We start from the raw sequence: 25,244 nt of genomic DNA on the forward strand, positions 1-25,244 counted from the left end.
ATTTCTTTAAATACAGAGTTCTTAGGTTTACAGGTAGTCCTCGCTTACCTACTGCTTCATTTAGTGGCTGTTCAAAATTATGATAGCATAATAATAAACCACTGAAACCATCATTGCATTTACAACTCTTGCAGTATCCCATGGTCATATATTTGTCATTTGTGTGCTTTGCAACAAATGCACATTTTCAAGCATTGCGATACCTCACAGTCACATGATCACCATTCACCTGCTTCATAATTGCTTTGTGGCAAGCAGAGATAATAAAGAAGGCAGAACTTGCTTAACAACTATGGTGATTTATTTAGTGATGAAAGGGGAAGTAAATCTGTAAATCCTTCACAGCCACATAAATTAGAGATGCTAGTGCTTAGCAAAGAGTTGCTACCGTGTTTCCCCGATAGTAAGGCAGTGTCTTACTTTCTTTTTACCCCCAAAAGCCGCACTGTGTCTTACTTTGGGGGTATGTCTTATATTGTCCCGGGCACCGGGGCCGGCTCGTCTTCGGGCTTCGGCGAGTCAGAGGGAGGACATTTCAGCACACAAACGCTTCGAGAAAAAGGAAGGGACGTGGTCGCCCCCCCCCCTCCCCTGCCGAACCTTTCTTTTCGGTCTCCACCCCCCCACCTCCACGCTGTCTTCTCTCCCTCCAATCACCCCCCCTCCATCCCCCCTCCCACCTTCCAATGGGCTATTGGACGTGGCCAAACCCTGCACCTCCCGCGTCTCGTGTTGGCGTCGTCTCCTCGGCGGTAGCGTGTAGAAACACGTTCCCAAGCAGGAGCAGCGTTGGCAGCGGCAGCAGCAGCAGCAGCAGTGGTGGCTGCAAGGAGAGGAGCCCTGCCTCGGATACGAAAGGCGGACCCGGGCGAGCGAGCGAAGCCGAGTGACAGCAGCAGCACCTCAGGGGCGAGTCCAACAAAGGGACTCCGGCTTTCCCTGTATTCCCGGAGCTGCCGCGCCTGCCTCTTTCCCTTTTTTCGCCGGTTGTGCGCGCCACTTGTGCGCGCCGTGTGTGGTGTGGCGCGGTGTCTGTTTGCAGCAACGGCCACGGCAGCAGCAGCAGCGAGCAACACGGCATCGGGAAGGCTCCGGGGGAATACGGCAGTAGCCTCCCCAGCTGGGAAGAGCGAAGATTCTCCCTCTCTCTCTCTCTCCCCCATCACCCACCCTCATGTTCCCCTCGGACCTCCTGGCTTTTACGCGCCGGCTTGGGATCCTGCGCCAAGAAGCCTGAGGGCGCCCTGGCCCAGCCTGGCTGTGTGCTTGAGTGAGGGGCTGTGAAGGTGCTCTCGTTCTCGCTGGACTGGGGGTGAGAGGAAGGAGGTGGCGCTCGACCCCAGCAAAGCCGGCGGCGGGAGCAGCGGCAAAGCGGCGGGGTCCAGCCCTCTAGCCGGTGCCTCGCCAGCTATCCGCCGCTTCTTTCTTCTCCGCCTCGCCTCCGCTACTCCCGCCGCCGCCTTTGCTCTCCCCGCCGGGCAAGAGGCCGGGCGAGCAGGCCGAGGCGCTGGAACTGGGGCTGCCTGTCCTTGGCGTGAACGGCCGAGGAGTCCTTCTTATCCGCGCCGGGTTTGGGAGACTCTCCTGGGCGCGAAGCTCCCTCGCCAGCACCACGAACTGCTCCGACGCCTCCCTCGCTTTTAGTACCGTGTTTCCCCGAAAGTAAGACATATGTCTTACTTTCGGGGTATGGCTTATATTAGCCGACCCCCCTGAAACCCCCCATATGTCTTACAATTGGGGGGGTCTTACTATCGGGGAAACACGGTAGTTTCAGGTTATTATCACTAGGCGAGTATTACTTGTATTCACTTCAAATGGTAGGGACAAAAAAAATTGAGTTACAGCATCTAACAAATATATTGACAGCACAGAATCTTGCATGTAGAGCTAGATTCTTTGTTACAGCAAAATATCCTGTCAAACACATATTTCCATTTATATCACTAGTCTCTAATCTATCACTAGGCTTGCTCACTAAGAGACAAAGTCTGAATAAGACTAAAACCACACGAATTTTCTGGATTCTAGAAGATTATAAACAAGTAGAAAGAGTTTAATCTGAAGCTCAGTTTATTTATTGATTGATTACGCATGCGTCACAGACTTTTCTAGACGCACCTATTCGAGCTCTGATGTGTTTCATTGAATAAAGGGGAAAATCTCCCCTGAAGCTCAGTTTATTTAATTCTGGTGACCTCCTTTCAGCAATTACCAATCTATAGTCTTAGAAAATATCTGAATTTACTTTGCTTTCCAATCTGGTTTGTTTCTCATAAATCAAGGACCAGAGCATGAGCATCCAAAGGATCAACAAAAAGCACCAGCCCTTGTAGGCACAATTTCAGAGATTTTATACAAACAATCCAAAAAAAGAATTTTACTATAAATTCTGTTACTTTTATGTTGATACTTTACCAAAGCTGTATGGACCTTGGAAAAACACTACTTTTTGGAGGACTGATCATGTGTATTATTTTGGCAGCTTGGAATTGGATGCAATAAGCCTGATAGAAAGCAAAGGAATCTACAAAACGTGTACATCATATAATTTTTCAAGGTTATATATATTTTTGGTGCTACAGATTTAGAGTTTCAGCCAAAGAAAATTTTTAAATACCCATAATGTTTAAATGAAACCCCTAAAATTGCTAAAGATACTTTAAAGATTATGAGCAGATGTGGGGAAGTATTTCAGAATTTTTGAATATATTTTCTAAGAGGCCCATGAAGTATATAATCCATCAATATCTGCTGTCCGAAATTCCAGATGGCATTTAACATAAGCTCACAATCGATCAACTTAGCTTTTTTTTTTTCAAATTTCAGTTCTAAAACCGATAGATATATCAAGATATATCAATTTTTTGTTCTGCTTACTTTACCTTCATGTAGTCTTTGATAAGACGAGCTGCCTTCACACCAGTTTCTACATTAAAACTAATATCAACTTTCACCTCTGTAGCCTGGTCTGTAAGTTTAATTATTGGTACCTGCAAAAGTAATAATAATAATAATAATAATAATAATAATAATAATAATATATTAGATTTGTATGCCGCCCCTCTCCGAGGACTTGGGGCGGCTCACAACAACATAAACAGTGTACAAATCCAATTTGAAAATACAATTTAAAATCCTTATAATAAAATAAAATAATCACACAACCAATCAAACCATACACCAGCCTTGACAATTGGGGTGTGTGTTAGTTTCCCCATGCCTGGCAGCAAAGATGAGTTTTTAATAACTTACGAAAGGTGAGGAGGGTGGGGGCAGTCCTAATCTCTGGGGGGGAGTTGGTTCCAGAGGGCCGGAGCGGCCACAGAGAAGGCTCTCCCCCTGGGTCCTGCCGGATGGCATTGTTTAGTCGACAGGACCCAGAGAAGGCCAACTCTGTGGGACCTAATCGGTAGTTTAAAAAAACCCATTCATATCCAGTTCATCTACCCAGCCCATTAAATATTTGTTAGCATACAGCTAATGTAAATTTATTTAAACCTTTTAAATCAATATTTAAGTATATGATGGGCATTTGGGGAGTGGTTGTTCTTTTTATGTTTTATAATGCTATAAAACTCTTAATAAAAATTCATGTATTGTTGTTGCTTTTTTATTATTAAGTTTATGTATTATAAATTTTGTACCATGAATTTTGCACGTTGTGTTTGAGCTACCATGAGTCTAGAAGATGTTGATGATATACAAATCCATTAAATACGCCAAGTGTAGTATTCCTTCATTCTCTCATGTTAGTGTTGTAGATACCAAGAGATCTTCTTGCCAACTTAAATGGCTATTGTGATCCTAATATGCCAGTTCCCATTATATCAGTCTTTCTCAAATAGTGGGAAAGCCCTTCTGGCCAGGGGGGCACATGACCCTGAGGAACATGGATTTTTTGCCACAGGGAGTAGGGTTTTATTGCAATGAACAATAGCACACGGAGATATGAAGTGCATATAACAAATCTTAAGAGACACCATAGCAAACTATTTAACAGGGATGAAAAGAAAGGAGGAGAGAAACGGAGATAATGAGATAAATGTAAGTCTTCCAAAAGCTAAGATGTAGAAATATGACAACGCATATGTAGCACATGGGAGACGAGGAAAGATTGGTATGTTTACTGTGTCTAAAAATGTTGGCAGCGGACAGCAGGAAGCCAAATAAATCAAGGTGTCACTTAAACACATTACACCCCAATCACGCTGATAAGCCGCTTGAGGTTTTTTTAGTGAAAATGTGCTGAATATTGCAAACAATCGTCCTTGCAGAGAATTGGGGGGTGCGAAATGTTTACTTCTTCCTGGGGGGGGTGTTGTAACAGAAAATAATTGAGAAACACTGCATTATACTGTACAGCCTCTATTACTTAACAATGTTCTATACATATTACAAAATCTGTCACTGTCAATGGCAACTATTCACTTAACCCTTGTTGCCATTTCTTCAATATGGAAGAGTCATTGGCACTTAAAAGAGCAAAAGTCACAGCCTGTTTTGTGCATATTTAAATCAATTAATTTCTATTTTATAATGCAGATTACATCATGAAACTCATTTTGGCAAAAGTGATGACGTTATTAAAAAGGCATTAAAAATTATATTAATATTTAAACTGTATCAAATATTTACTATATGGCCAGGAAGCAGTTATTGTTATTATGTTTCTGCTACTATCTGCATCCCTTTCTAGAAAAGCCCTTCCACAATCATTTAGTTGAACTATTCTCTAATATGCTTGGGCATACCTTCACAGAGTGTTAGAAAACATTTTATTTCCATTTAGTTCTTATGTTCTAATCAGGTCTAATTTTGCAGAGCATGTGATTCAATTGCAGTTTCATTTGCAGAGATTTCTAGCTCATTTCTGAACCCAAAATGTTATTGTTTCTTTAAAAGCCAAAAATTTAGAACTGAATAATTTAAAGAACAGTATCTTTGTGCATAATCCTATTGTTATTCATTTCCTGATAGAACAGTCTAATTCAGCATCCTACTACCACTGACAAATAAAAGGGTAAGAAGATGAGGAGGAACTTGTCTTCTGTGGCAGCCAGGATTCAACCCCTCTTGGATTATTTTCTAGTAAATGCAAAATGTATTTGGTTTAGTTTATTCTTTAATCTTGATGCAAATATTAGATTATTAACTCACTGCTGAATTGATTACTAACCCATCTTAGACATTATGTTCTGAATTAGAAACTTGGGTTCTAGTTGGGCAAGATGCAAAATGTATTTTGATGCTAACACTGGGAGAGAAAGAGGAGACAAATGCACTGAGGATTTATCCCATCCCCATACTGAAATCCCAATTTTTCTTTAATATCTCTTTGGTCTTTGTCTCAAATGTATTAACAGGAGCAGAGAGCCACCTGCTTACAACAGCAGATCTAAAAAGGTTTCTTAAAATAAAACCAGAGATTTGGTATCTTAGGCATGGAATGTCCACGGATCTATTCACATCAATGGCAAACATTGCCAAGTGCATTTAAGTTTAGGTTGTTAAACTCTATCTCATTTACAGCAATGTGCTAGTCTAAAAACAGCATGTGTATCTGTTTACTTGAATTCAAATGGCATACCAAGGCTCTGAACATTACTGATAATATTGGAAATTTAAAGCAAAAGAGAAATGTCACTTTACTTGGCAAGAAAATGACAAAACAATAAATGAACAATTGAAGTCATATAAATATTTTAAAAGAGAAGCAGACAAAAACTAGATATTTTAATAAAGTTTCTACCTATGCAAAACAAGTTATGACTCACAAGCTAAAGACAGTTTAGCTTAACAAATGGCAAGACAAATTATCAAATGTCAGCACCAGCAAAGATTGTTGTTTAATCTGTCAGTGATGCTACTAGGACTTTAATTCAGGTTTAAAAGGACAAAAACAGTAGAACAATAGTGTGTGAAATGTATTTCAAACTGAAGATTTATCAGAAAACCTTTATTGATTTCAATAAAATTATTAGATTGATTTAAGTAATCAATATATTAAGAAAAATAGAACTTTCTAGGCATTCTTTGTCATACAGGATGTTGAAATGGTTTGAAAACAAACAATAGGAGTTAATTTAGAGCTAATGCCAACAATAAAGAAGGCAGGAAAACTAACAGGAATTGAACATTGGTCTTACCTGAATGTTCATTCTATGTACGCTGAGGGAGAGTCTAAGCATGGGTTAACTTCTGTCTCTCTGCCCAGGGACTGAGTAAGAAATATCTAACCACACCTCCTCCTTGGTTCCTCTGAGTGACTTGTTTTACGAAGGCATAGATTTCCAGAGAGTCCAAACGTAGAAATTTCCAAATGTCCAGAAAAGGTCCTGGGATGGGTTTGGACTCTCCTGCAGTGCACATAGAATGAATGTTCAGGTAAGACCAAAATTCATTCTCCTGTGCAATGCTTGGAGAGTCCAAGCATGGGATGTACCCAAGCTTAATGTCTCAAGGGTGGCAAGAAGGCTGGTCCAGGGTCCCAGGAAGTGGAGTGAACCCTCTTCTGTACCCTCCTGCCAAACAAAGTTCTGTGGACACAAAGGTATCCAGCCTGTAGTGCCTAATAAAAGATGGTGTTGATCTCCATGTCATCACCCTGCAGATGTCCTCAATGGAGGCTTGTGTGGCCCATGCCGCTGTAATGACCCAGTAACAGAGTGGCCCTAACGTTATTGGCCTTCGTGATGCATGGCTTTAGTGAGTAGCCAATGGTTGAAGGTAAGACTTCCTTTCCCATAGATGTTGATTGAAAAGACACCAATAAGGATTCTGACTTCCGAAAGGCAGCAGTCCATTTAATATATCCGTGAAGGGCCATCCTGACATCTAAGGTATGTCATTGTTTCTCCTGTGGATGAACATTATTTGAGCAGAAGACGGGTAAAACAATCTCCTAGGCACTATGGAACCATGGAGTTACTTTTAGGAATAAAGGATGTATCCAATCTGAGACCCAGCCTATTAGGATGGGATATAACAAATATGTGCCAACTGAGAGAGCCATTTGTGAGATTCTCCTGGCATATATAATTGCCACCAGGAAGGTGATGTTAAGCATCAGGAACTGGAGGCTGGTAGTCCTCAATGGTTCAAATGGTGGAGCAGTGAGAGTCTGGAAGACCAAGGTGAGATCCCAGATGGGTAACGATGTATATTGATGGTCTTAAATTAGAAGCTCCCTTGAGGAAGCTGTGAATCCTAGGATTATGAGAGAGAGATTGAAGACCTTCATATGTTAACACCATGGACAAGGCACCCGCCTGCCTTTGGAAGGTGTTCAGAGATAAACCTCTGTCCAACCCTTCCTGTAAAAAATCCAGTACTTGGGGTATTGAAGCAGATATCGGATTGCTTTGGTTTTTGGAACAAAAGAAACAAAATGCCAACCAGGTAGCATTATAGATGGGGTTAGTGGATACCAGGATGGTGTGTATCATCCTCCCTGAAAACATATCCTTCCTCTGGATATGCCATTCAATTGCCAAACAGCGGGAGAGGGGGCGGGGTCTCGTGACTGCAGCTCCGGGATATTTCCCTCTCTCCTGGAAATGTCCCCAAGTTCCATTGCCCGGAGGTTCTGGTCCTTTTGGACCAGACCAGATCTCTCCTGCAGGGAGAGTGACACTTGGGACACTGCCAGGGGCCTGGCAGGGGCCGGCATGGCCCACTGGGCAAACTGGCTTGTCTCGCACCAGCTGTGGTGAAGCCGGACAGGCAGCCATGCCTGTTCCGACACAGCTGCAGAGACTACCCAATGCCGTGAGGATAGCCTAATGATTCCATCTGGAAAGAGAATTAGAGAGACTTACTTGCAGAGAGGAAGCAGAGATTTTCTGTCTATGATGGCAAGAGGAGAATGTCTGAATGGGATTTTAGACCTTTGTTTCTCACTTGGTTGCTGAACAGAGTTAAAATGGCCTGAGATTGGAGAAGGCAATTAACTGTGCAACATTGCATTTCAGCGAAAGCTTCTATAATAGCGAAATTGCCCATCATTTGGATTATTTTCAACTACCCAATTGGTTCTCTTTGAAATTCGCCTTTTGGAATTTGAAATTTTTAACTTTTGTTTTGGAATCCTTATCTTTCCTTTCCTCTATAAACAAAGAACTTCGTAAGATAGGAAGTACGAAACAGGAAACTACAGTAAAAGAGTCATTTAAAGCTATTCAGAGAAGAGCTACCTAGAGAAGACTTGGAGAATTGATCACCTAGTGACATCGTATGGCCGGAGGAAATATAGCAGTTTGCTACTGGTTTTTAAATGCAGTATTCTAGAGAAGAATGACCAGCCAATGCATTAAGAAAGTCAACGTTCAAGATTAAATTATTTGAACTGAATTAACTGATTTGAATTGATTCAATTTAATTGGATTGATTGATTTGACTGAAATTACATTTGTCACAGGTTTAAAGACAGTATTCTTGCTGTGGGAAGACTAATCAGCTAAACTCATGGAAGGAAGATAATGTTCAAGATAAAATAACTTGAACTGAATTAAGCTGATTTGAATAGATTTGATCTAGCTGGACTGATTGATTTGACTGAAATTACATTGAATAATATAAATTGAAATTAAATACTTTTAAGGATTAAATGTCTTTAAGAAAATTAAAATACGTGTAAGAATATTTAAAAGTTACTAAAACATATTAGCACCTTCTTTTCTCTTTTCTCTGTTCTTACAAAGTTATAAATTACAAAAAGAATTGAGTATACTTAATTAATTTGATTTTTTAATATTTTAATCTTATGGGAACTTATATATATACAAATATACAAGCAAGTGATAAAAAGTGTAAAATGGAAGAATTATATAAGAGGAGAAAATTTAATGGCTTGTAAATGAAAAAATTGAAAATAGCTTTGATTATTGCACATAATATAGATGAGATATTTGGAAATGATTATGATTATCTTTGGACGACCTTTTTTCTATTTTCTTCTTTGCTTTTCTCTCTCTCTTTTTCATTTTATTATTCTGATTGATTGAATTATAAATTGCTTATTTGATTTATGGTGATAAATAAAGTGGGAGGGAGGGGAAAAGATAAGGGAGGAGAGTTACAATAACAGGAATAGGATTAATATGAGATAATAACTAGCACTAATTATGTTAGGTATTACAGTGATCTCTCGATTATCGCAAGGGTTCCGTTCCAAGACCCCTCGCGATAATCGATTTTTCGCGATGTAGGGTTGCGGAAGTAAAAACACCATCTGCGCATGCGCGCCCTTTTTCCATGGCCGCGCATGCGCAGATGGTGGAGTTTGCGTGGGGGGCGGGGAAACCCGGATCTTCGTCTGCTCGCTGCTGCTGCGGCCGCCCAGCAGCTGATCTGCTCGGCGGCAGCAGCGAGGAGCCAAATCGGGCTTTCCCCTTTGCGTGGGTAGCGGGGAAACCTGGATCTTCGTCTGCTCGCTGCTGCTGCGGCCGCCCAGCAGCTGATCTGCTCGGCGGCAGCAGCGAGGAGCCGAATCGGGCTTTCCCCTTTGCGTGGGCGGCGGGGAAACCCGGATCTTCGTCTGCTCGCTGCTGCTGCGGCCGCCCAGCAGCTGATCTGCTCGGCGGCAGCAGCGAGGAGCCGAATCGGGCTTTCCCCTTTGCGTGGGCGGCGGGGAAACCCCGATCTTCGTCTGCTCGCTGCTGCTGCAGCAGCAGCGAGCAGACGAAGATCCGGGTTTCCCTGCCGCCCACGCAAAGGGGAAACCCCGGCTCCTCGCTGATGCCCCCGCTCGCCCGCCCGCCCGCCGCCCGCCAGCAAGAGGGGGAGAGATAGAGAAAGAGAGAGAAGGAAAGAAAGAGATGAGAGAGGGAGGAAGAGAGTGTGAGAGAGGAAGAAGCAAGATAGAGAAAGAGAGAGAGAAAGAAAGATGAGAAAGGAAGGAAGAGAGTGACGTCATCGGGTGGGAAAAATCGCGATATAGCGTTTCGCGAAGATCGAGATCGCGAAGATCGAGGGATCACTGTATATAGGAAAGACAGATGAAACAATGAAGAGTGAAAATCAATAGATTAGGGAGGATTATCACTGAGTTCGATAGTGGAAGACATTTAGAATTAGGAACAATATATAGATTAGGGAAATATATAGATTAGAGAAGATTATTGCACTGATATGACAGAGACACATAGATTAGGGAAGATTATTACACTTGCATTGGCAGCGGGGCTTATAGATTAGGGAAGATTATCACACTAAGAACGGCAATGGAAAATATCTAGATTAGGGAAGAATATTAATATTTTGGGTTTTTTTTTTAATGGAGGATACTTTTTGCATAAAATAATGGAGTAATAATGATTTATATTTATTTTGATTTGTTAAAGTAAATGACAAACTGATATAATGAAAGAAGTGAAATAAATGAACTGAGTAGGAAATGTATTTTAAAATTTCTAATAACAACACTTTCTCCTATGTATAGATTAAGATACAATATGAATAGTGTTTTTCCTTTTCTTATTCTTTTCCGCTCTTCTTTTTTCTCACCTTTTCTCTTCTATTCTTTTTTTTCCTTTCTTTCCTGGGCTTTTAAACAGACTTAAATTTGGATATTTTCTATTGTTAAGGGCAGTTATGGTAAAATGAGGGGTTTTTTTTTAAATGAAGGTAGGAATGTGTTTTCTAAGAACGCTAGAAAGGGACTGAAACACGATGGCATAGTTAGGAAAAACAGCAAATAGCCAAGAGAAATTTAGATAGCTATAGCACTTTAAATATAAATGAAAGCGAAGAACATTATCTAAAATCTGGATAATAGCATTTGGAAAGGAGGTAGCACAGAATGAATGATATATACCAGGAATAATTGGATAATTTTAAAAATTTGATTAATTTGACTAAGAAATTGGCATTTGATATTGCATTGTATTATATTTTAATTTGAGGTATGTAAATTGGAATCTCTGTAAGGTGTGAAAAACAATAAAAAAATTATAACACCCCCCACCCCCCAAAAGTGCCAAACAGCTAATTGTAACCACTGAGAATCTGGATAGATTACTGCTCCCTGTTTAAGAGATATATTGTAGTCAGGAATCTTCCAGAGACAGGTCACTGATAGGCTGACCAGATCCACATATCAAGTTTGTCTGGGCCAATGAGGGGCAATGAGAATTTCCGCCCACTCCACCAACAATTTCCTGATCACTCTCAAAATGAGAGGAATTGACCCCTTCCGCCCCTGGTACTGCAAATCTGGAGAACCCAGAAATATGAGTATTTGTTGGATGGGTAAACAAATACAACAATGGTCAGCTGAATTGCTGGGAGAGGGCTTCGAACAGATCCAGGTGCAGGCCCCAGTCTGAGTGATCTACAGTGATCCCCCGAGTTTCGCGATCTCGATCTCTGCGAAACGCTATATCGCGATTTTTCCACCCGATGACGTCACTCCCTTCCTTTCTCATCTTTCTTTCTCTCTCTCTTTCTCTATCTTGCTTCTTCCTCTCTCACACTCTCTTCCTCCCTCTCTCATCTCTTTCTTTCCTTCTCTCTCTTTCTCTATCTCTCCCCCTCTTGCTCTCAAGCGGCAAGCGAGCAGCCGGGCGGGCGGGCAAGCGAGCAGCCGGGTGGGCGGGCGAACGGGCAAGCGGAGCGGCCGGGCGGGCGGGTGAACAGGCAAGCGAGCAGCCAGGCGGGCGGGCGAACGGGCAAGCGGAGCGGCCGGGCGGGCAGGTGAACGGGCAAGCGGAGCGGCCGGCCGGGCGAACGGGCAAGCGAGCAGCCGGGCAGGTGGGTGAACGGGCAAGCGGAGAGGCCGGGCGGGCGGGCGAACGGGCAAGCGGAGAGGCCGGGCGGGCGGGTGAACGGGCAAGCGAGCAGCCGGGCGGGCGGGTGAACGGGCAAGCAGCAAGCGATCTTGGGGTTTCCCCTTTGCCTGGGCGGCGGGAAGACCCAGGGAAGGTTCCTTCTGCCGCCCAACAGCTGATCTGCTCCGCAGCGCGGCAGCAACGAGGAGCCGAAGATGGGGTTTCCCCATTGCCTGGGCAACGGGGAAACCCCATCTTCGGCTCCTCGCTGCTGCCGCGCTGCGGAGCAGATCAGCTGTTGGGCGGCCGAAGGAACCTTCCCTGGGTTTTCCCCGCCGCCCACACGCAAACTCCACCATCTGCGCATGTGCGGCCATTAAAAAAAGGTGTGCATGCGCAGATGATGTTTTACTTCCGCACCGCTATATCGCAAAAAATCGAGTTTCGCGAGGGGTCTTGGAACGGAACCCTCGCGAAACCCGAGGGATCACTGTATAGTGGTCCTGCTCAACCAATCTGCCTGTAAGTTTGACGGTCCCAGAGATGTGTTCTGCCCTGATGGAACAGATGTGTCATTCTGCCCAGAGAGCCAGCTTCTGTGCCTCCTTCATTAGGCAGTTGGACTGGGTGCCTTCCTGGCGCATGATGGGGCAGCAGGGGAGCTAGTGGCACACGTGGGAAAATCTCAATCAAAAATGGTGTCTTAGAAGATTGAACTCTCTCAGCGCCAACCCTTTGAGACTTCGGGCAATCCTCATGGTCAAAATAGCACCCGATCTGGGAGTGAACTCTCCCTGCACCAGATCCTCCACTGTTTGCAAAAGTTCCGCCCACATGAATGGGAGATCCCCAACTTACAGCTGATCCCTTGCCACGATTCCTTAGAGTCTTGCTGGAGCCCCAAACAATGACTCCTGCTGCCTTGATAACTCACAAAAGGGAAGAGGCAGTTCTTGCCAGCAAGCTGGCTTACCAGCATTCTTACACCAGCAGCAAAACACAAGCCACTGGGTGGCAAGGAAGCCTCCTTGTGCTCGCCCGCTCCAGTAACAATTATCAAGATCGAATTCTAATTTACTGAAATTGAAGAAGAGTCCAAATTTAAAATTTCTGATGCTTGCTCAATTTTTGAGTAGATAAAATATTTTTATGTCCCTCTACGCTAGACTGAGTAAAGGAGGATGCATGGTTGGATATTTCTTACTCAGTCCCTGGGCAAACATCCAGAAGTTAACCCATGCTTGAACTCTCCAAGCAGTGCACAGTAAAATGGGAAGAACATTTTCACAAACAACACCAGTTACTAACTTGCAGTTGGGGGCTACCTGTAAAATATAAACATGTCTGACAATGTAACTTTCTCTCAATAAGGAAATGTTCAGGATAACTTGTTTTAAATTACTTACGGTAGCTTTGTCAAGTACTTTAATCGAATGTGGCTCTGCCACACTGTGTTTCCTTAGGGCTTGTTCTAGCTGCTGGAGAGGTGGACTGTCCCATTTTCCAAAAACCACTAAATCAATATCACTGTAGATATAAAAACATGGCTAAAGTTTATTATAAACTTAGTTATTATACAACAATTATTTGAAGAATAGGTAAATAACACAATTTGAAAGAGTGTTTTGAAACAAACATACAAAATAAATATATCTCTGAATTGTCAAAGCTTCCATGTCTTTTGTAAAGTTTTCAAGCTGCTTCAAAACTGTTTTAACTATATCTGCAGGGTGATCAACAATTCAGATGCTTTAATAATTGGAAGAGAGATCTTTGTTCACTCTCATGCATGTTGCAAAATATCTCTAATTGTTTGTACAGTCCATATACATTACCTAAGCATTTTATATGTTATTCATTCTAAATCAAAATTTTAATGGTGTAATATATAGTAGCCTTTCTCTAGTCCCAAGTCGTATCAGACCACAATTTCATCATTTCCCAATTAATTGGGTTGTCCCAGTTAATTGGGTTGACCTAATCCAATACATTTGGAAAGCCAAAGCTGGGGAAGGGTAATAAAGAAGTTAAAATGCTACAAAACCTCAGCCTAAAACAAACTTCGATGACAGCTAATACTGATATTTCTAGGGTTTGTAAACTTGGTTTAGACGTTCGTTCATAGCCAAGTTAATTGTTCATAGTATTTTTGTACATGAACGTTGTAGAAGAATATCAATGTTCTTTATGTTCACACTATTGTACAAAAGATGATAAATTAAAAATGCTAGCATCCCTGGAGGTACAGTACTCTAATGCTGTTGATATAACAATTTTTCAGATTTGCAGCTAAACCTGAAGAATCAATACACAGTTAAAATTAAATCAGATGTCTTTTCAATTATGTCAATTTTAAAGAGATACTAAAATGCAATTTATATATATATATATCTTACTGCACAGATGTACCCTCTTTTTCCTCTATTGACATCTTGATAACCAGTGAGGCTGGAGTGGTAATATAAGTCTTTATACGGTGCCATGTAACTTTTTTGTTACTATTACATAACATTAGAGCCAAAAATACAAGTGAAAAATTACCAGACTCACCTTGTTGGCAGATAAAGTCCGGTACTAAAACTCCCAAATATCTGAACCTGGAAAAGAAAAACATCTATACTTAATTTAATTGCTTAAAATTTCTAACATTAGAATATTGTGTGATCAAAGTTAAAATGGTGTACAGAGCATCAACTTGAAGTAAACTCACATCAGCTGTAGGCCAAAGATCTTTGATGACAGTTTCTATTCTTTTCACAACTTCTCGTCTCATAACTGCTTCTTCAGGACATGGGGACATAAAGTCATAAAAGTCAACTATTTCTTCATGGAGCCTATGGGAAGAATAAAAAAAAAATCAATAGCAACAGAAAGAGAATCAAATGAACTAATCTACTGGTAACTCTGAATGCTAATCTGGATTTGCAAGTAGAATATTTCAATTTCAGTTGCATAATTAGTTTAGGATTCCATCTCCAAACATATATTTTTCTAGAAAATGAACAACAAAAGGTTTATAAAGAATAAGAATCAAATCTGTTTTTGTAATAGACATGTTAAATCAAAATCAGGCCTAAGATTTCCATACTTTGCCTCACACAAACCATACTTCACTCACCTCTAGAATATTTGAGAAGACAGAAAATTATCTGTTCATGTTAATCATCCATCAATCTCTATCATCATAATCATTATTACTACTACTAAATAATTATTTAGATTTCTATCCATCTTTTTCTTCAGGAGCATAACACAGTGAACATACTGGTCTCTCCTTCCATTCTTTTAATTACAATAACCATATGTGAGATAGTTTAGGCTGAAAGTAATGGTTGCTAAAAGGTGACCCAATAAGCTTCTATAGTCAAGCACACAATACCATCGGTGTCTACCTAATGTTATATAATATAGAGAATACTTTCATTCTCATATTTTTGATAAAATCACATATAAATTAAACTATTTAAAAAGTAAATTTATGCATGGGACCTGCAAACTGTTAAAGTGTGAAAGAGTGTGTAGACTTATTAGCAAGTACATTTCTGATCACAAGAAAATAGACCTAACACACCCAAAATTAATTCTATCTCATACTACTAGGAGATTTCTTCCTGTTCCATGGAGGAAATCCCATCCTTCAGTTAAATGTACAGACTTCAAATGAGTAAGTTTCATTCTTCCTTTATCATTAAAAGCAACAAGGATTATTAGGAAGTGCTGGCTAAAACTTATGAAGAACACTTGCGGGAATTCAGTATGTCTAGTCTGGTTAACAGAAGGACTAAGGGAGATATGATAGCAGTGTTCCAAAATCTGAGAGACTACCACAAAGCATTAGAAGGCAAGACAAAAAACAATGGGTGGAGAGAAGCAACTTAGAACTAAGGAGAAATTCCCTAATGGCGAGAACAAATAACCAGTGGAATGCCTTGCCTTCAGAAGGTGCCCCATTAATGAAGGCTTTTAAGAAAAGAATGGACAGCCACTGGTCTGAAATGGTGTAGGGCCGTGATGGTGAACCTATTGCACGTGTGCCACAAGTGACACACGGAGCCATATCTGCTGGCACATGAGCCATTGCCCTAGCTCAGCTCCAGCGTGCATGTGCGTGCCAGCCAGCTGATTTTCGACTCATGTTCAGGGTCTGGGAGAGGTTTTTGGAGCCTGGGAAGCTTCTGGAGCAAAAAAATGGGCCTACAGGGCCCACCGGAAGTCAGGAAATGGGAGGGGAGGTAGTCCATGCATGCGAGGGGGACAGGGCAGCACAGGAGGTGGATAGCATAGGCATAGTAGGGCACCGAGGACATTGAATTATGGGTGTGGGCACGCGTGCACTTTCAGCACCTGAGGAAAAAAGGTGTGCAATCACTGGTTGAGTAGGAGATTGGACTACAACACCTCCAAGCACCTTTCCAACTCTGTATTTCTATGTTCTATGTATTCTACTTGTAAATGATAAAATACATGGGAACAAAATAAAATAATGAGCATAATAAATTCATTCATATATTGCTGCTTGGATAAGATATTAATCTACTTCCCCTCCTAATATTTGCATCTCTCTCTGAACAGTAAGGTACTTCACAGTAGATTTAACTATCGTCCTTGTTCATCAAAAATTGAACAAACAGAAAAAGGGCTATACTTAATACAACAGTATTTCCAGGGAGGAACAGTTCATTCTTTGTGATCAATGCATTTAAAATCTGGATCTGAAATGAATCAACTATTTTAAAAGTTGCTTTTAAAAATAGATGAATTTGTCCCAACCTAATAACTATTCATTGTTCTTCTGCATTAAGTCTTTTAACATAATTGATCTTTGGGAAGCTGTGGCATAGGAAGGGAGCAGTAACTTGTTAGCTGTAAACACCAGGACAGGACATTTCATTTGAGGTATGAAGCAGGGATAAAGACCGGAAGACTTGAACTCAAGCAAACTTCCACCAGCTGAAAGCGTTCCATTTCTTACATCTCCAAGGTGAAGAATACGAAAGAACCTACTTAAGACAGTTAGTTGGGTTTTGTCTAATGGGTTTGAAGGGGAAATTAAGAACTTGAGTACTGTATTAGTGATGAGTACAGTGTAATAAATGGTAGATCACGGAGGATGACTGAGAATGAGACACATTCATGCCTAAGAAATTCACATGAATGTTGTCTGAGGAAGATGCTATTTGTTGATACCAGACCACCAGTTCTAAAGCAACTGCCTGCATCTACAGCCTGATGGTTGCTAGCCCTTTTCTTCAACTCTTCAGGGATCTCTATTATCAGTACCAAAGATTTCTGACTTTTGCATCATCATTCAAACATGTACCAAACCATCTAAAAGAATATGACTCTTCACTGGTCACCATTGGTGAACTTAAAAATTCCGGGCTTGTTTGTTAATTTTTAGCATAGCTGTTGTTACTTTGAGTCTCACTGCAACACCAAAGCTGAGAGAGGATGTCTGAACATTTCAAGAATTACTGCAGTTTCCCATCTGGTCTCCTTTAAAAGAAGAAAACATGGTTCCTGGTCTAGAATGATTTGACTATAATTCCCTACTCCCCAAACAACTTCATTTAAATGGCACTTTCGGAAGTTCTGTATAAGGCATGAGTTGTCCTGTCAACCATGATACCATTAGGCCATCCCGAGTCTTCGGAGAGGGGTGGCATACAAATCTAATAAATTATTATTATTATTAGGGCACTGATTCCCTCAGTTCTGTTGTCCTGAAATTGAGAAAAGCAGCATTTCACATGCCTATTGTTTACTGTCATGAACAAGTCAATATATCTCTATATTGAAACATTCTGCAGATGTCAGATACATTTTCCTCTGCTCTCGTTTGTTGATGATCATTGTGGGCTCATAATGGGATTGTTATCAAGTCTTGGTCTACCTTGGATGTTTGGCGCCCTCCCCATCACTTAAGATTGGCATATTTGGTCATCTGGTTCCTGATCAGTTCTGAGTGACATTCCCAATGACAAATAGTCTGGAACTACTCTAGCCTACTAATGCAGGGATTGGATTACCTTGCTTGGCAATTTTACATGAAACTGGGTTCAGTTGGTAATCTGATTCTGAAATGAGAGAGGGAATCACTACAGTGATCTTGCTCTGTAACCTTGCCAGTTTCAGATATGCTAACATTCTGCATAGTAGTTTCCTGGCTTCAAAATGCATTCAACATATAAAGATGGACCTCTGTGTTCTTAAATGCTACTTAAGAACTGCCACTACTTTGAGGAATATATTGAAAATGAGCAGAGGTAACCTTCAACTTACAACCACTCTTTTAATGACCACTCAAATTTACAATAGCAGTGAAAACAGTGATTTATAGCCATTCCTCACATTTACGATTGTCATAGCATTCCCAGTGATGTGATCAAACCTTGAGCAGTTGGCAACCATCATATATTTATGATAGCTAAAGCATCAGAGTCAGGGTGGATTTTATTTAAATGAAGTCAATTTAAATCATGATTTAAATCACTAGTAAAAATGCTTGTAAAAAATTGATTTAAATCATAATTTTTAACGAGCAACTATTATCAGCTCCTACTCTGTTTCACTGTTGAGTCGCTGTTGAGTCGCATTCACTTTAATGGGACGGTTGGTGATGTGGAAGTAATACGTGGTAAGCAGCAGGTGAGTGGACGCCGATTAAAAGGTGCTGCAGTGATGGTTCTGAAATGACAGGTCCTGGGTCTTTCAGGATTGAGCAGCATACAAGGCAAATTGACTTCAGATCCCTCACCTTTGGCTTTAATATGTGTGATATTCCTTTATATGAACTCTATGGTGGAAATGAATGTAGACGACCCTCGCTCTGTCAAAGATCTTGGAGTACTCATATCCAATGACCTAAGTGTCAGAGGCCACTGTAACAACATTGCCAAAAAAGCATTAAGAGTTGTTAATCTAATCTTACGCTGCTTCTTCTCCAAAAACATTGAACTGCTAACCAGAGCTTACAAAACTTTTGTCAGACCAATTCTAGAATACAATTCACCTGTATGGAACCCGCATTGCATATCAGACATAAATACAATCGAGAGAGTTCAGAAATATTTCACAAGAGTCCTTCACTCCTTCTTTCACAACAAAACATCTTACTCCATCAGACTTGAAATAGTGCAATTAGACAATTTACAACTACATTGCCTCCGATCTGATCTAACAGTAGTTCATAAAATCATATACCAAAATGTCCTTCCAGTTAGTGACTACTTCACTTCAACTGCAACAACACACGAGCATGTAATAGATACAAACTTAATGTAAACCGCTCCAAACTAGATTGCAGAAAATACGACTTCAGCAATAGAGTGATCAGTAGCTGGAACGCATTACCTGACTCTGTGGTTTCTTCCCCAAACCCCAAAATCTTTAACCTCAAATTGTCTACTGTCGACCTCTCCCCTTTTCTAAGAGGTCTGTAAGTGGCGTGCATAAGCACATCATTGTGCCTACCGTCCCTGTCCCACTGTCCTATTGTCTTTTTTATCATTATTTACTTATGTTATGCTTATACAAACTACAATCCTATACTTGTTTGACAAATGAAACAAACAAACTCTACTGCATATTCTGCCTGGGTACCAGCATTCATCTGATCTGACAGTAAGGTCAGATTTTTTTCAGTTGAGTGATCCCTTAGGAGTAATAATATCATCCTGCAGAGTATTTTCCTTGGTCTTTGCCATTATTATTATTATTATTATTATTATTATTTATTGATTGATTGATTGATTGATTGATTGATTGATTGATTGATTGATTTGATTTGTATGCCGCCACTCCGGTGCTTTGTTGAGTCTGGAAGCTGAAGTATGTATTTCCTTGTTTGTTTCCTTTCCAAAAGAAGGTAGAAGCTTTGATCTTTATAATTTGAAAACATGATGCTGGACTTCTATTGGTTTCCTCCTTAGAGCTATAGATTTCTTCCTATGTGATTGCCTCTTTGAGTAGCTTCTTCCGTAAGTTAGCTTTCAATTGGTTATCTATTCAGCAATTTCTAAATCATAAGTCTACTATGCGAGCACTTTAATGCTAATGGTAGGCCATCCAAAAAGAGATCTGTTCTGAATTTTGCTATGGAATCTTTGATGCTCTCTGAGCTATCTGCTTGCAAATACTTCATTACCCAACTAGACAAGTACCATATTTTTCAGAGTATAAGATGCACCTTAGTTTTTGAAGAGGAAAATAAGGAAATGAATCTGCTTACCACATATTCATCTGGCTAGCGTCCCTAGTTTGGTCAGCTTCAGCATATTATTATATCCCCTGGCTAAGGGCTTAAAAACTTTTATTCTGAGAGATTAACAAAAAAGAGCTTGCAAGCCAGTAAAAACTAGGAACATCATTAGCACCTGGAAAGAAACAGTCGGAGCAAGTAGAGCAATGGAAAAAGGCCTGCAAAGACTTAGGGCTTGGAAAACATTCTTCTTTGCAGAGAGTAAACCATAAAAGAGTTTGCAAGTAGGTAACAGCTGGGAACATCATTAGCACCTAGTTAGGGCTGGAAAGAAACATTTGAAGCAAGTTAGACCAATGGGGGGGAAAACCTGCAAAGACTTAGGGCTTGGAAAACATTCTTCGCAGAGAATAACAATGAAAGAGCTTGGGAACATTAATAGCATCTGGTTAGGGCTGGAAAGAAACATCTGGAGCAAGTAAAGCAATGGGAAAAAAACTATAAAGACAAGGTTTGGACAACATTCTTGAGAATAACAAGGGAATAACAAAGAAAGAGCTTTCAAGCTGGTAAAAGCTAGGGCTGGAAAGAAATATTTGGAGCAAATAGAGAATGAAAAAAAAATCAAAACAGATTTTGGAGAACATTCTTGGCAGAGAATAACAATGAAAGAACTTGCAATCCAGTAAAAACTGGGGACATTGTTGGCACCTGGTTAGGGTTAGAAAGAAACATTTGGAGCAAATAGAGAATGAATAAAAAAATTAAAGACAAGGTTTGGAAAACATTCTTGGCGGAGAGTAACAATGAAAGAGCCTGAATAAGATCTGGGAACATTGTTAGCACCTGGTTAAGGCTGGAAAGAAACTTACTCAGAGCAGGTTAGAGCTATGAAAAAACCCTACAAAGACTTAGGGCTTGGAAAACATTCTTCACAGAGAGAAACAATGAAAGAGCCTGCAAGGTAAGATCTGGAAAGATCATTATCAGCTAGTTAGGGCTGAGGGGAAAAAAGCTACATTCAGAATATAAGACGCACCCTAATTATCAGCTTCTTTTAGGGAGGAAAAAGCTGCATCTTATACATCAAAAAATACGGTAAACAACATTGCAGGGTGGATAAAATTGATATTTTTTGTTTAAATCATTTTTTTATTTTGATCAAATTTATTTTATTAAAATGCTTTTTGAATAAAAATCTATCTAGTTTTCTATTTAAGGTACATTAATAATTTAGTTTATTCAGCATGAAATAGAGCTTAGTTATTTAGATCAAAGGAGTAGCCACTGCAGAACATTGATTACAGTTGCTCTTTAAAAATTATGATTTAAATCAAGTTGATTTAAATCAAGCCTTTTTAAATCCACCCTGTAACATTGTCGGTGTGAGTGTGGATTTTGCTCCCTCTTTATAGGTCAAAACCCACACTCATTTGCATTGATGATGATGATGACTCCTATTTGCATACAAGCAAGCAACTTCATTTATTTATTTATTCATTCATTCATTCATTCATTCATTCATTCATTCATTCTTCTATGCCACTCAATCCCAAAGGACTCAGGGTGGCTTAAAGGTTCAAAGCATTTTGACTCCCTTGTTCAACCCAAGGCAACATGTTCTCTTCTCTTGCTTTCCTTGTTCATTTATTGGTGTCCTTTCTACCAGGTCTTCTGGGAGAACACATAAACATAGCCTGAGATTCAGATAATTTTTTCCAAAAGGATTCCTAGTGGAATTTCTACTCACCGGGGACTATAAGCACTTCTCTTTCAGAACCACTTATTGTGAAAATCAGTACTACCTTCAGAATGTTGATGCTAAAACTTCAGATGACCATTCTATAGTCATCTGAAATTCTTGCTGTTAATGAAGCTTTTATTTTGGCTGATTTTATTTACTCCCTCCTGGGTTACTCTCTCCCGAGATACAAGCTATTATGTTGCCCTTTCTTGAACCTAAGTTCCTAATTTATTAATTTATTAAGCATCAGTGGACAAAAAAATTAACATCAAAGAGTTTCTAATAGATGTAGAAGGAAAAACAGCATACTGAACCTAGTAATGGGTCTCAGGAATAAGTGATCTTTTATGCTGCTCAGGCTTCTGAAGCTACAATTTGAACATGAAATTGTAGCCTTCTTCCTCCACTCACCTGTCTTCCTATGAATAAGGTGATGAGAATGAATGGGACTTACTAAGCTTCTGGAAATGAAAATAGATGACTCTTTATGAACAAAAGAAAGAGGTTGGCTACTGTTGCTTAGAGCAAGGATGGCAAACTCAAGGCCCGCGAGGCCAGCCTGGAAATATCAAAGGACCAGCCTGTGGTGCCTCTGCCTGCCAAAACAGGCTGCAGGGGAAGGCAACACTCTACTGGCCAAAAACAGGAGGCCCCGCAAGGTGCCCAGACAGCCTGTTCTGGGCCCCCTGGCCTCCAGCAGCACTCCATAGACCAAAAGCGGGCTAGGCGGGGACTCCTTGCCGCCCACTTTTTGCCTGGCAGAGTGCTGCAGGACTGAATTAGATTGGATTACAATTATGTGACGTCAAGTAAGTGCCTGCTCTAGATAGACAACAAACAACATCCTATGTCGCTACTACAGTTTTATGCCAGATTTTACATACTGTAGGTCCATTTAATTTACAATCAACAATTTATAATTGACAGCCATTTCTATTTACTATCCTGGAAATTTACCTCTGCTGTTAGATCTTGTATTATCATGTTATTTATGCTATTGTATTTTTATTATTAGTTGAATAGCTTTTGTATAAATAGCTGTTGTCGCCTGGAAAAGCAATTTACAATTAAACAATGAGATATAAATTTAAAAATAAAAAGTTTAGTGAAGAATAAGTAATAAATGTTTGCTAGTAATATCTGGTAAAAGAGATAAGAAAATGGTTATAGTAAGGAACAATGAAAAGAAAGAAGGGGGAAAATGCATATTGAGTCTGTATATAACACCCACCCTGGCCACAGCCAGCCATGGCCCCTACCAACTCCGGCCCTCCGAGGTCAAACACAATCCTGGTGCAGCCCTCAATGAAATCAAGTTTGACACCTGTCTTAGAGCAACTTCAAATTCTCTTCTTGGAAAAGAGTAATACACCTGAAGCTTGCAGAAGTACCTAGCGCCTAATCAAAATACCTCTACTTAAGAATTTGATTCGTTCTGTGACCAGGTTCTTAAGTAGAAACGTTCTTAGGAAGAAGCAATTTTTCCCACAGGAATCAATGTAAAAGAAAATAATGAGTGCAAATCCATTAGGAAAGAAATAAAAGCTTGGAATTTGAATGGGAGGAGGAGGAGGAAGAAAAGGAGGACAGTCGCTGCCGAAGGAAGAAGGTGAGGTGAGGGGAATCAAAAAAATTCAAAACTTTAAGACTTAAAAAAAGAGTGACTCTGAGGCGGCGAAGAGGAGTATGCGCCTCCAATAGACTCGGCACAAGGCTGCCTCCCATGCAGCCTCCCATACACCGGCTGCTGCTGCTGCTACCTCTTCCTTCCCATGCTTTAAGGGCTCCCCTCTCCTCTTGCTCGCTCGCTTTGTAGTCAGCACCTTGCCTTCGCTGTGGTGACTCCTCGGCTGCCCAGAGTGAAGGGAGTGTTTCTTTTCTCTAGGCACTTGCAGAGGTTTATTCCCTGTTCACGTGCCCAGAGAAAGGAAAATGCTTTGTTCGCTCTGGACTGCCAAAGCCTCCCTAAGCACCACTAAAAGGCTCCTCTGGCAGCCCAGATGGTCGGGATTAAAGGGGGATTGGCAGGAAACTGGCTGGGCCCTCATGCCGCTCTCAAATTTCCTGGGAACTTTTCCCAGACTTGGGTTCTTAAGTAGAAAATGGTTCTTAAGCAGAGGCAAAAAAATCTTGAACACCCAGTTCTTATCTAGAAAAGTTCTTAAGTAGAGGCGTTCTTAAGTAGAGGTACCACTGTATCCTTACTTTCTAGTGCCTAAGCATTTATGCTGAATACAAAAACTAATTGGGCCTTCTCTTGTCTCTTAAGCATTGCATAGTAGCTAGGACCCAAATGAAGCTTATTCTGACTAAATTCCAAAGTCCCTACAGGTTGACATATGACCAAAATTAAATCCAAAATTTGTGCTGCTAAGAAAGACAGTTGTTAAATGAATTTTACAACCTTTCTATCCACGGTTGCTAAGTGAATTATTGCAGTTGTTAAGTTAGTAATGCAGCTGTTAAGTAAATCAGGCTTCTCCATTGATTATACTTGTCAGAAGGTATCAAAAGGGGACCACACGACTTTGGGACTCTGCAGTCCTAATAAATATGAGTCAATTACCAAATGTCTGAATTTTGACCACATGACCAAATGGATATTGCAACAGTTTTATGAAAAACAGTCATAAGTCACTTTTTTCAGTGCTACTTTAACTTCCAATAGTTATTAAATGAACTGTTGTACGTCAAGGACTACTTGTACTGGAATCATTAAGCTTCTCTTATATCTGTTTACCCATTTATGTACAGTATCTCTACATCAAGCAAAGAGCTTCCACCGTGAAACAGGTACGGGTTAATGATTCTGAGAAATCCATCTTCAGAAACCAAGAAAATTTTCACTCAATTTCTTCCAGAGTACTGTCCTATTCCTCATACCCAGTTTTTATGCATATAAAAAGCCAGAATATAAAATATAATATCTATCAAGTAAAACATTTATGAAAAAAGTGTGGTTATACCTTTTATATAAAAACTTTTTTTTAAAGCAGCCAGGACATAGATAGTAAAACATACAAACTGAATAGAATATAAACACACTGCTAAATTATGATAAGCAAACAAATACTTTGATATAAATTGGCATTAAGTTTTATTTATTATTTGTAAAAAGTATTGGCCGCTCATCTTATCACAATCTTACAGGCACCACTGATCTTTCTTCAACTAAATATCTCAGTATGATGCACCTAGAATATAGTTTGGAAAGGTAACACCGTGTTAAACTAACAATATATTTTGCTTGTAAATGGACAGTTAATACTCAACAGTGGTTTGCATTGGAAATCAATAAGAATCTAGGCCTTGGATAAAATATGAGATAGCTACTTCAGGAAATATAAACTGGGGATGTCCCATTCAGATTTGGATTATATGTCCTAAGAGGAATCAAGAATGTTGTAATTTGTTTTGTGCATTTACTTTCAAGTGCTTCTATTTGCATGAGCATGAGGAGTATGATTAGTGCTACCAACAAATTTATTTACTAGAGTTATGAATGCAGCAACATATACATATACACTCCTAC

The 25,244-nt window shown here is 40.3% G+C and overlaps 1 protein-coding gene across 2 annotated transcripts in view; it reads right to left on the bottom strand.

Annotated features, from left to right (window-relative positions):
* Nucleotides 1–25,244, bottom strand: part of TENT4A (terminal nucleotidyltransferase 4A) — a 49,766-nt gene that overhangs the window by 14,995 nt on the left and 9,527 nt on the right. For both annotated transcript variants that reach the window (XM_070747025.1, XM_070747024.1), the window contains exons 2-5: nucleotides 14,479–14,602; nucleotides 14,319–14,365; nucleotides 13,175–13,295; nucleotides 2,886–2,993 (exon numbers count right to left, since the gene is read on the bottom strand). In XM_070747025.1, the coding sequence (XP_070603126.1) occupies nucleotides 2,886–2,993; nucleotides 13,175–13,295; nucleotides 14,319–14,365; nucleotides 14,479–14,602 (400 nt within the window). The remainder of the gene's footprint in view (nucleotides 1–2,885; nucleotides 2,994–13,174; nucleotides 13,296–14,318; nucleotides 14,366–14,478; nucleotides 14,603–25,244) is intronic.

This window comes from Erythrolamprus reginae, chromosome 3 (genome assembly GCF_031021105.1).
Source record: "Erythrolamprus reginae isolate rEryReg1 chromosome 3, rEryReg1.hap1, whole genome shotgun sequence".
NCBI lineage: Eukaryota > Metazoa > Chordata > Lepidosauria > Squamata > Dipsadidae > Erythrolamprus > Erythrolamprus reginae.